At 40.2% G+C, this 12,137-nt stretch overlaps 1 protein-coding gene and 1 non-coding gene across 2 annotated transcripts; one reads left to right on the top strand and one right to left on the bottom strand.

Moving 5' to 3' along the window:
- Nucleotides 1-338: 338 nt before the first annotated feature.
- On the bottom strand, nucleotides 339-464 carry LOC132516607 (small nucleolar RNA SNORA40). The gene has a single exon (XR_009539426.1). It is a non-coding gene; the product is annotated as a small nucleolar RNA SNORA40 (small nucleolar RNA).
- A 5,314-nt stretch (nucleotides 465-5,778) lies between these two features.
- On the top strand, nucleotides 5,779-6,841 carry LOC132516315 (protein TEX261-like). Its single transcript, XM_060142735.1, has one exon. It carries the CDS (start codon nucleotides 5,779-5,781, stop codon nucleotides 6,361-6,363), a length of 585 nt encoding a protein of 194 aa, XP_059998718.1. The 3' UTR covers nucleotides 6,364-6,841.
- Nucleotides 6,842-12,137: the final 5,296 nt, after the last annotated feature.

The raw sequence follows: 12,137 nt of genomic DNA, 5'->3' as shown, positions 1-12,137 counted from the left end.
GTTTAGGGTCAGAGGAAATGGATCTGCCTGCTTCTGAATTTTAGACACCCTCTAAACATGCATTAAGTTCAAATCATATTCACTCCTAAGCTATCATAGCTTAGAACAGTACAGATCGTTGGGATATGCCAATACCTTTTTGAAGTCCAGACACTGTGTTCTCAAGATAAAAACCTAAAAAAGGAAGTCATCTTTGTTTCATGTCAACATGAGAGTACTAAATCAGCGTAGCTGATAATTTCCCACATATCTTAAGCTTTTAAATTATCAATTCTATAGTCCTGGAAGCAACCTTTGTGTTTATCAATACCCCCACCACTTGAATCTGTTTCAGGTACCATGTTCCTTCTTATCTGTATCAAAACTCATGCTGAACAATGAGTTCTAGGTTGCAAAAGAGGATTTATTTTTGCACCCATCTATAAGTCTTTGTCTACAGATTAACAAAAACAAGCATAAGTGCTATTAATTTTTGCCAGTCTGGTGGAAGTAAAGTGGCAGCTCTTGGCTGTCTTGATTTGCATTTCTCTGATTATAATTAAATTTGAGCCTTTTTTTTCTTTTTTGTTTTTTTGTATGCTTAGTATGTGAAACTAAGGTATTTATATATCCTTTGCTTATTTTCCTATTTGATTTCCTGTCTTGTTGATTTGTAGGAATTCTTTGTATATTCTAGACCTTCTTTTATTTGTTTTAAACACTGCAAATACTTTCTCCCAGTGCCTATTTATATCCTTTGCCTACTTTTTTAAAATTTGATTTCCTCTCTTCTTAGTTTGTAGGAATTGTGTGTATATTCTAGACATTATTCCGTGTTTGTTTTAAACATTGCAAATACCTTCTCCCAGTCTGCAACCTTCGTGTTAACTTTGTGATGTCATTAATTAAGCAGATGTCCTAAATTTTGACCTTAGAATTTGGAGTCTTGTTTAGGAAGTCTTTATTTACACCTGGGTAACAGATTTTCCTGTATTTTCTAATATTAGCTTTATAGTTTTAACTTTCACATTTATGTCTTTAATCCATCTGGAGTCCACTTTTAACATAGTTTCAAGTAAAAATTCAGCTTTTTTCTCTATACAGTGAATTTGTTTTTATATAACTGTCAGAAAAACAATCTTTCCAGTGTTTTGTGATGCCACCTTTATCACATATTAAGTTCCCATGTATATACTTTATTTATAAGCTCTCCATTCTATTCCATTGATCCTTTTCTTTGTTTCAGTGCCAGCAACACAATATTTTTATTACTGTGGTTTCGTGGTAGAGCCAGTTCTACCAGTAGGGCAGGTCTCCCTACTTTTATTTCCCTCTGAAAATAGACTTAGCTTTCATAGACCTTTATTCTTTCATATTCATTTTAGAGTGGGTTTTAGTTTCTCAACATTACTACTGGAATTTTTATTGGAATTTCATTGAACACATATAGATTAATTTGGGGGAGAACTGACATCTTTGCATGGAACACTCCCTCACCAGAATTCAATGGGGCAGGCTTCCTTCACCTCTTTCAGGTCTTTGCTGAAACATCAGGAAGGCCTTCCCTGACCATCCTAAATTAAGTAGCACCCTCACTCCTCATCACTCTTTCTTTCTCTTATTTAATCTTTTTCATAGCATTTATTACTATCCAACTTTAGATTATTTAATCACTGCTTCTCTGCTAAAGATGTAAGATTCGTGAGGATAGGTGCCCTGTTTTGTTCTCTGCTGCACCCCTAGTACCCAGAACAATGCCTGGCGTATGGTGGCCACTCTGAATATTTGTTAAACAAATGAATAAAATCTTTACACTCCTGAAGTTATTTGAATTATGACATTTATTCAGGCCTTCTAATGTCCCTGAATGGAGTTTAGTTTTTTTTCCTTGATAAACTTCTTAGGCATTGCTTTGTGGTAAGGGAAGTTTGCCTGCCATTCCAGTAAACAATAAATGTTGCCTGCCATCAAGGCATCAGGCACTACAGCCACCTCCCCACACCCACAACAGTGCACCCTGAGGAGAATTCAGGATAGAGGAAAATAGGAAATATTCTGTGCTCTGGATACTGGCCCTAGAGAGTTAAGCTGCACATCTAAGGAAAAATTTCAGTGAGCCCAGAATCTTGCACCTTCCCATATGTAGAAAAGCTCTAAAATCACTAACTTGAGATGTTTGTCTTTTGTGATTAGCAGCAATCTTTTGATGTTCGTCTACATGGTTTTTCAGCAAAAACTCTCCTATATATCCTGGCTCCTTCCTTACCTCTTTGGAGTAGTTCCTCAGAGCTATCTGAGAGGCTGTCTCCCAGGCTCTAGTCCTCAGGTCCCGAATAAAACTTAACTTGCAACTTTTAGGTCGTGCGTTTTTCTTCAGTCCACAGTTTTTAGGCCAATTACTATAGACCAGGAGTTGGCAAACTACACCTGGGCATGTCAGCCTGTGCTCTGGTTTTGTAAATAAAATTTTATTGGAACATCCACATTCATTCATTTAACACTGTCTATGGCTGCTTTTGTTCAACAGTGACAGAGTTGAATGGCTGCGACAGAGACCACATGACCTGCCAAACAGAAACTATTTACTGTTTGCTCTTTACAGAAAGAGTTTGCAGATATTTGCTATAGACTTTAGTTGCTACTGTAGATTGTGTTATATTTTTTATTACATTTTTAAGGTGGTTATTCCTAATAGAGAAGAACACTATTGAATTTTGTAAGATGATTTCTATTCTTGCAAACTTGACAATAACTCTTTTATAGTTCTGATAGTTTGCCTGTTGATTATATTGTGTTTTCCATATAGACTATCATATCATTGGCAAGAATGGCAAGCAAAAGAGTACATACATCTTTCACTTTTTCTCATCTAAAAGAATTGGCCAGACTCTCCGAGACTCTAGCTAACACTAATAATGGGCATCCACGACTTAGTCCTGACCTTAATGCTACTGCATCAAGTTTCTCTAAGTATGAAAAAAAATCATAATTTTTACCCTTTGGTCCATCAATGTGGTGAGTTATATTGAGAGATTTTCTGCTGTTGGGCCACCCTAGTACTCCTGGGATAACTCCTATGCATCATGATTTTATCCTTTAAATGCCCTGTTGGTTTGAGCACCTATTATTTTGTTTAGGGTATTTGCTCCGTGGACTACCTTAATTGCCATCCAGAGATCTATGCAATGTGACTACTCCCTATTTTTCCAACCTCTCTGCTGGAACTACAAGCTAAGCATTATGCTAGACACTGGGTTACAGCACAGGCTAAGATACAGTCCCTGTCTTTAATAGCTCCCATTATAATGGCAGAAACAGACATTTATACAGTTTGTGTAGTCACCAAAGGTATGCAAACAAAGGGCTCCTTCCCAAAACAAATGAATCTTTAGCACTGAACAAGAAAGTCTGCTTCCTTTTTCTTGGATGTAACTCAATACTCTTGCTTATGTATTATCTTCCTTAATACCCTTTCACTTTTGCCTTTTCCACTCATCTCTGGCTATGTGACACCTACACAACCAAAAAGCAAGATCAAATAATGGAAAGCATGTAACACAGTGCTTAAGGGCTCAGATTTGAGAGACAAATAGGTTCCAGTCCTAGCTATGCCATTTACTAGCTATGTGACCTTGGACATATGCAGCACCTTCCAGAGAATCCATTTCCTCGCCTGTCAAATTTAGAATAATAATAATACATTCACAAAGAGGATACAATGAACAGACCTTTGTGAAGGCTTTCAACACAGGGCCTGACAAACCGCCAGGATTTTCCCTTTCTATCCTTCTGTGATCATTCCTGGAACACAAGAAGGTCACAAAGTCTCTTTCCTGTGACTTCTGAAATTTGATGGTAGCTAAGTAGCATCACTTGTTTTACATTTCATCATGTTCCCTATACAGTAATTCTTTGTATATCTTGGCTTCTAGTGCTACTATTTAAGAGCTATTTGTATATTGGGCAAGTTATTTAAACTCTCAGAATATCTAGTTTCTCATCTATAAAACAAGCATAATTACAAGAGTATTTCATAGAGTTGTCATATGAATTAAATGATCAATATGCATAAAGGCCTAGCACAGTGCTTGGCATATAAGTGCTTAACACTTGATAGCTGTTTTCAATTTTAGTAGTATTAATAAGGCTATATGCTTCTTAAGGGGAGAAATTGTGTTTTGTAATATAGTATAACGGCTAAGAGCACAGACTCTGGAGTCTTCAGTTCAAATCTGAACACCACAAATATGTTGCTCAAGCTGGGTAAATCTCTCTAGGCCTCAGTCTTCTTATCTGCAAAATGGGGATGATTTAAAAAAAAAACACAACCGTTCCTGGAGGTTGTTGTAGAGATTAAAGGAGATAATACACTTACTTGGCATTTAGCAGAGTGCCTGACATAAATACTGATTTATTGAGCAATTATTTTGTGCCAGGTTATGTGCTAAATGTTTTATTTAGCCTTGTTCTAAATATTTTTTTCTGTGAACCCCATAACCCCTGCTTAGTACTACTCACATACTAACCTTTCAAATATTTATTGAATGAATGAGTGAGTGAATTAGTGAATGCTGACTTGTAGACCATAAGAATCTTGCCTGCATTAGCTGGTTTGTCCCAGGTTAACACTCCTCATTCCTCTGCGATGAGTTAGTGTATAAGCCATGAGGTTCAGCATCTGTAAAAAGCAGGAGAGCATGGAAAGGGGGTAGATTTTAGACCCTGACTCTTTTACTCTAGAGAAATCACTCATCCTTTAGTGCTTGGATTTATTTCTCAGAACTGGTAAAATGAATTATAAAATGTTGCTGTAGGCAAAAGTGATAAAATTTACATTTAAGGTCATGGAGAACATAGAGAAAGGAACACCCCTTTGGAGGAAAGAAAAATCAATGCAACTGTTCTTGAGGGCAGTTAGCCTAAGGAAATAATTAAGGATTGTGCACAAAGGTATAGTATAAGGCATCTTATACTACATCACCATGTTAGTGATGTGTATAAATCAAACAATGGAAATAATCTAGATGTCTCATTAAAGGAAGTGGAATAATTAAATGATACTTCATCCACAAAATGGCTGCATGGATATCGTGCAGCCATTTAAAAAAAAGAAAGTGTGTGGAAAATGAATTTAGCAACATGGAAAAATGTGCCAGCTCGTTAACTTATTGACTTTGTGACCTGAGGCAAATTACTTCTCTGCTTCGGTCTCATCATTAAATGGGAGTACTAATATTGCCTTCCTTATAGAATTATCATGAGGACTAAATGAATCATTACTTGTAAAACTACTTGGGGGCTTCCCTGGTGGCGCAGTGGTTGAGAGTTCGCCTGCAGATGCAGGGGACACGGGTTCGTGCCCCAGTCTGGGAGGATCCCACGTGCCGCGGAGCGGCTGGGACCGTGGGCCGCTGAGCCTGCGCGTCCCGAGCCTGTGCTCCACAACGGGAGAGGCCACAACAGTGAGAGGACTGCGTACCGCAAAAAAAAAAAAAACTACTTGGAATTGTACCTGACCCATAGTAAACATTATGTAGACATGAGCTATAATTATTATGTGGGGGGAAAAAAAGTTTAAAAACAACGTGTATGGTATGCCATATATATATATATATATTTTTTTTTTTTTTTTTTTTTTTTTTTCCCCACACCTTGCAGGATCTTAGTTCCCCAACTGGGTATCGAAACTGTGTCCCGGGCGCAGGAACGTGGCGGCTCCGTGTCACCGGAGCCGGAGCGCGCAGCCCCATCCCGGCTGTCGGGGGGTCGGGCGGCCCGGGCGATGGCGCCACGTGGTTCATGTATGTGCTGAGCTGGCTGTCGCTCTTCAGCCAGGTGGCCTTCATCACGCTGGCCATTGCAGCCGGACTCTATTACCTGGCAGAATTGCTAGAAGAATACACGGCGGCCACCAGCAGGATCATAGAATATAGGGTCTGGTTCTCCACAGCTGTGCTGATTGGCCTCTGTGTTTTTGAGCGTTTCCCCACCTACATGATTGGCGTAGGCCTCTTCCTGGTCTACCTGGTCTACTTTGGCCTCCTCCAGACCTTCCCTTTCATCATGCTCACCTCGCCTAACTTCATCCTGTCCTGTGGGCTACTGGTGGTGAATCATTACCTAGCGTTTCAGTTTTTTGCAGAGGAATATTATCCTTTCTCAGAGGTCCTGGCCTATTTCACTTTCTGTCTGTGGATAATCCCGTTTGCGTTCTTTGTGTCACCGTCGGCTGGGGAGAACGTCCTGCCTGCCACCATGCAGCCTGGAGATGATGTGGTCTCCAATCACTTCGCCAAAGGCAAGCGGGGCAAACGCTTAGGGATCCTGGTTGTCTTCTCCTTCATCAAAGGGGCCATTCTACCCAGTCGGCAGAAGATATGCTGACCTTCTGCAGAGGGGATACCGGGGCAAGATCAGGAGAGTCAGGCCTCTGGGCCTCTGCACTAGGTGGGGGCCGGGAGCTGGAAGGCACCTTTCCCCAGCCCTGGCCCTCCTTCCCTCGACTGCCCCAGAAGCCCCCATCCCCACCGTCCTCAGGAGGCTCAGCTTAGCTCAGATCTGATACTGCCAGAGGCTGAGACCTCAGAGGGCGCCAGGGAGGATGTGGTGCCTGCTTAGCCAGGAGGCCATGGTCCACCTGGGTGTGCAGAAGCTGAGCTCCTGTGGCCCTCCCGCCCCCTCTTGTGATGGGTCAGGAGTTCTGGCTCAGCCAGGGCAGGCAGGGCAGGGGCTGTGAAGCTGGAGAGCAGACAGGGATAATTGCTATGGGCAGATGGCAGTGGGGAGGGGCCGTGGCTTAGCCTTTGCAAGAGAAAGTTTTTGCTGTTGAACTGTGATTTCTGTCCAAGTGCTGATTCCCGTTTGAATAGATTCTAGGTGACCCTGTTTGCCTTAATACCCTGAAAAAAAAAAAAAAAGAAAAGAAAGAAACTGTGTCCCCTGCAGTGGAAGCATGGAGTCCTAACCACTGGACCACCAGGGAATTCCCTGGTGTGCTATTTTTTATAAAACATGTCCTATAGAGAAAATGGTGTGAGGGTACGTACTTCAAAATGTAATGGTCTTTGTTTGGTGTTGGAAATAAGCTGTACTTTTTATTGTTTCTGCCTGTCTTTTTTTTTTTTTAAATGATGAATGCATATTTCTTATGTAACTGAAAAGTAATAATAGTTAAAAAAAAACAGTAAGAGATCATTGCTTTCGTAGGGGAGTAATGGGTATCTGGACTTTTTCACCCTGTCTGTGCTCTGCTTTTTTTTTTTTTTTTATTTGTGGCTGCATTGGGTCTTCGTTGCTGCGTGGGCTTTTCTCTGGTTGCGGCCAGCAGGGGGTCTACTCTTCCTTGCGGTGCGCGGGCTTCTCATTGCAATGGCTTCCCTTGTGGAGCACTAGCTCTAGGCATGCGGGCTCAGTAGTTGTGGCACTCAGGCTCAGTAGTTGTGGTTCGCAAGCTCAGTAGTTGTGGTGCACGGACTTAATTGCTCCACAGTATGTGGGATCTTCCCGGACCAGGGCTTGAACCCATGTCCCCTGCATTGGCAGGTGGATTCTTAACCACTGCACCACCAGGGAAGCCCCAAACCACTTGACTTTAAAATTGGTTCATATGAAATATTTTTCTAGCTCCTAAGTTATTAAAATTGTGATACCAAGTTCTTGTTTTAGATGCAGTGAAATGGGTATTCTACTGTTTCCTTGGCATTATAAATTAGTGAAAACCTACCGGAAAACAATTTGGAAGTAACTATCAAGAACCATCAAATCCTCATACCCTTTGATCCAACATTCCCACTTCTGGTAATCCAGGCTGAGGAAATAAGCAAAAATTTGAGGAAATGTACATATATTTCATAATAAAACACTTAAAACAACCTAAATGTTCAGCAAAAGAGAAGTGGTTAAGTAAATTCTGCCATATCCACTGGATGAAATATTATGCAGCCATTAAAAATATTATTATGAGGACTCTACAGCAACATGAAAATATGCTTATGACATAATTTAAATTAGGTTAGCATGTTACAAATGATATGTACACTATTACTACTATTTTTAAAACTGTATATTAAGGAAAGATAAGGAAAATGCACCAAAATGATAGCAGTTGTATTGTAAGCTATGGGTAATTTTCCTTTTTGTTTTAGTAGTCTAATTGGACTTTTCTAAAAATAATTTATTTCATTAATTAATTAATTTTATTTTTGGCTGCGTTGGGTCTTCGTTGCGTTGTGCGGGCTCCTCATTGTGGTGGCTTCTCTTGTTGCGGAGCACAGGCTCTAGGCGTGTGGGCTTCAGTAGTTGCGATTCATGGGCTCAGTGGTTGTGGCTCATGGGCTCTAGAGCGTAGGCTCAGTAGTTGTGGTGCACAGGCTTAGTTGCTCCGTGGCATGTGGGATCTTCCCGGACCGGGGCTCGAACCCGTGTCCCCTGCATTGGCAGGCAGATTCTTAACCACTGTGCCACCAGGGAAGCCCTAATTGGACTTTATTGCTTTTATCTTTTAAAAATTAGTTTATTTTAAATGGATAAAATCCTTGGGAATTCCCTGGCAGTCCAGTGGTTAAGACTCCACACTTTCACTGCTGAGGGCACAGGTTCAGTCCCTGGTGGGGGAGCTAAGATCCCGCAAGCCGCACTGCCAAAAATAAAATAAAAGGATAAAATCCATGTAAAAGCTATATAAGAAAGTTAGTCTTACTTCATCTTCCCCTGTACCCTGTTTATTCATCAACTTCTGATTATTTCAAACATTGAATTTATCTTTACAGAAGATGAAGATTTCCTACTGATGAGGATATTCAGAAGAATGTGTCATAGACCCTGAAGAAATTTCTAAATTGAGTACCCCAAAAATGTTCTGGAGAGTGGAAGCATCCTTGGAATAAGTGCACTGCCTCCAAGGTAATGACAACTTGAAGTAAACAACATTCATTTGTACGTATAAGGTGTGTCCTGTTTTTAAAGAACCAGGCATAATAGTGTTGTGGGCCCCAGACTGACCTTAAACTGGGACCACTCCTGAAATTCAGTCCTTATTAGATGTACCTGATAAGATAGGTGGCCTACAGGTAATAATCAATGTTAACCATTTATTAAGCACTTACTGTGTTCTGGGCACTGTGCTAAAAAAACGCAAAAACTGTCGCATCTTAAACTCCTTCAGCAATCTTTTGAGACAGACATTATTATCTTCATTTTACTGGTAAGGAAGCTGTGACTCATGGAGAAACATGGCCAAGGTCACAGCTGTGAGAGGTAGAACTAGATTTTAACCTAGGTTGTCTGACTCAAGGCTCACTTGCTATGCAGTCCTGCTCTTATTACTTGCATTAGTTTATCGGGGTGGGGATGGAGGGCTATAGTGATGAGGAAGAAGAGAAAAGCTTGCATAGGGAAGACAGCCTGATGTCTGTGTATGACATTAGTCCCAACGTGAGCCTTGAGGACATGTCTGTATCAGATTCATGTAGAGAAAGGGGTTGTAGGTTAAAGCTTTTTCCTGTTCCATTCCAGTTCTCATGCAGAGCTACTCTGGGGTCCAGGGGACAAATATGTGACAAAGTAGAGCAGGGTCTCTTCTACTCTTTTTTTTTCAGTATAGTTGATTTACAATATTGTGTTAATTTCAGGTATACAGCAAAGTGATTCAGTCATTTTATATATATATATATATATATATGTATGTATGTATTCTTTTTCAGATTCTTTTCCCTGTATATAGCAAAGAGATTCAGTCATATATACATATATATTCTTTTTCAGATTCTTTTCCGTTATAGGTTATTACAAAATATTGAGTATATTTCTCTGTGCTGTACAGTAGGTCCTCATTTGTTACCTATTTTATATATAGTAGTATGTATATATTAATTCCAGTCTCCTAATTTATTCCCCCCCTTTCCCCTTTAGTAACTATAAATTTGTTTTCTATGTCTCTGGGTCTATTTCTGTTTTGTATATAAGCTCATTTGTATCTTTTTTTTTTGTTAGATTCCACATATAAATGATATCATATGATATTTGTCTTCCTCTGTCTGGCTTACTTCACTTAGTATGATAATCTCTAGGTCCGTCCATGTTGCTGCAAATGGCATTATTTCATTCTTTTTATGGCTAAGTAATATATATATATATATATATATATATATATATATATATATCTCACATCATCTTCTACTCTTTGAAATACACTCCACTTTGTTACAACTTAGATTTTGAGGGATTGTTCTGTTACTTTGAGGTAGACACAAAAGAGGATACAAGAGCAGCAGAGTTCTTGAATGCAACAGTCTTCAGTGTGTCTCTCTCTTGAGTCATAGTGCTCCAGTCTGGATAGGTGGCATCCAGATGCTATGTCTGGAGCACAGTTGTCATCCTAGAATGTTCCTTACAGCCACTTGGGAATTCTCTTTGCTTCTCTCCTGTGTTGACTCTCCTGTTTCCTGAATCCCATAACTTTCTTTCTCTTTTCTAAAAAAAAAAAATGTAGATTTAACTGACATATGACATTGTATTAATTCAGGTATACAACATAATGATTCAATATATGTATACATTCAAAATGATCACAGTAAGTTTAGTTAACATCCATCACTGCACAATTTTTTTCCCTTGTGATGAGAACTTTTATCATCTACTCCATAACTTTCTCTATCTTTTTTTGCCCTCTAGTTTTGGTGGCCATGTTTTATGAAAGAATGCACTAGAAGTAAGTTCTTCTCTTGTTGCAGAGCACAGGCTCTAGGCATGTGGGCTTCAGTAGTTGTGGCACGCAGCCTCAGTAGTTGTGGCACACGAGCTTAGTTGCTCCGCGGCATGTGGGATCTTCCCGGACCAGGGATCGAACCCATGTCCCCTGCATTGGCAGGCAGATTCTCAACCACTATGCCACCAGAGAAGTCCGAAGTAAGGTTTTTTAACACTTTGTATATCTTTTTTTTTTTTTTTTTTTTTTTTGGCCAGGCCGTGCAGCTTGCAGGATCTTAGTTCCCAGACCAGGGATTGTACCAAGGCCCAAGCAGTGAAAGCGCCAAGTCCTAACCATCGAACCACTAGGGAATTCCCAACACCTTGTATATCTGATTTTGTCTTATCTATATGTTTTAATGATGGTATTGATAGTTTAACAGGGTATAGGATCCTAGGTTGAAAATCATCATCTTTCAGAAATTTTGAAGGTATTCTTCCCTTCTCTTCTACTTCTAGGTCTGAAGGTCTGAAGCCACTCTGATCCCTGAACCTCTATCTGGGACCAGTTTCTTATCTTCTTAGGAGATTACAGGATCTTGTCTTTGTCAACAGTGTTCTGATATTTCACAGTGTGTGGGTCTTAATGTGGGTCTATTCTCATTTATTGTCCTGGGTACTCCTTATTTTATGATTTCCTCAACTCTTTTTTTATATATTCTCTTTTTATGAAACTTTTATTCAACTGTTGCACTTCCTTGACTGGTTCTCTAATTTTCATATCTTTTTTCCTTCTAGTTTCCATATCTGTGTCTTTTTGCTCTACTTCTAGGCAATTTCCTCAACCTTATCTTCCATTCTTTCTATTGGGCTCTTGCTTCTGCTTTCATGTTTTTTTCATTTCAAAGAACTTTTTTTCCCTTCTGAATGTTCTTTATCATTGTTTATTGCTATTTTTTTCATATATTCAGATATCTTTTCTTCTAGTTGAGGCTATGCATGATAGTTTTAAAAATTTTATTTTCTCGGGCTTCCCTGGTGGCGCAGTGGTTGGGAGTCCGCCTGCCGATGCGGGGGACGCGGGTTCGTGCCCCGGTCCGGGAGGATCCCGCATGCCGCGGAGTGGCTGAGCCCGGGGGCTGTGGCCGCTGAGCCTGCGCGTCTGGAGCCTGTGCTCCGCAGCGGGAGAGGCCGCAGCAGTGAGAGGCCCGTGTACCGCAAAAAAAAAAAAAATTAGTTTTCTCTGCAATGTCTCAGTTTCTTTCAAGTTTCTTTCTTCTCTTTGTTTTCATCTCTTTCTTTCCTGTTAGAGGAAATCCTCGTGTCCCATAATCCTTGGCTTTCTGCTCATGAATAAAAGTAGGGGACTAAAAGCTGATTGGAAACTCTGTGCATGAAGGGGAGAATCATTGACCATGAGGTCATTTGTCCATGAACCAATGACCATGAGGGACCATTAGCTGGAAGACTTC

The sequence above is a fragment of the Lagenorhynchus albirostris genome, chromosome 2, assembly GCF_949774975.1.
Source record: "Lagenorhynchus albirostris chromosome 2, mLagAlb1.1, whole genome shotgun sequence".
NCBI classification, from domain to species: Eukaryota; Metazoa; Chordata; class Mammalia; order Artiodactyla; family Delphinidae; genus Lagenorhynchus; species Lagenorhynchus albirostris.
This window is presented reverse-complemented; position numbering and strand designations above follow the sequence as displayed.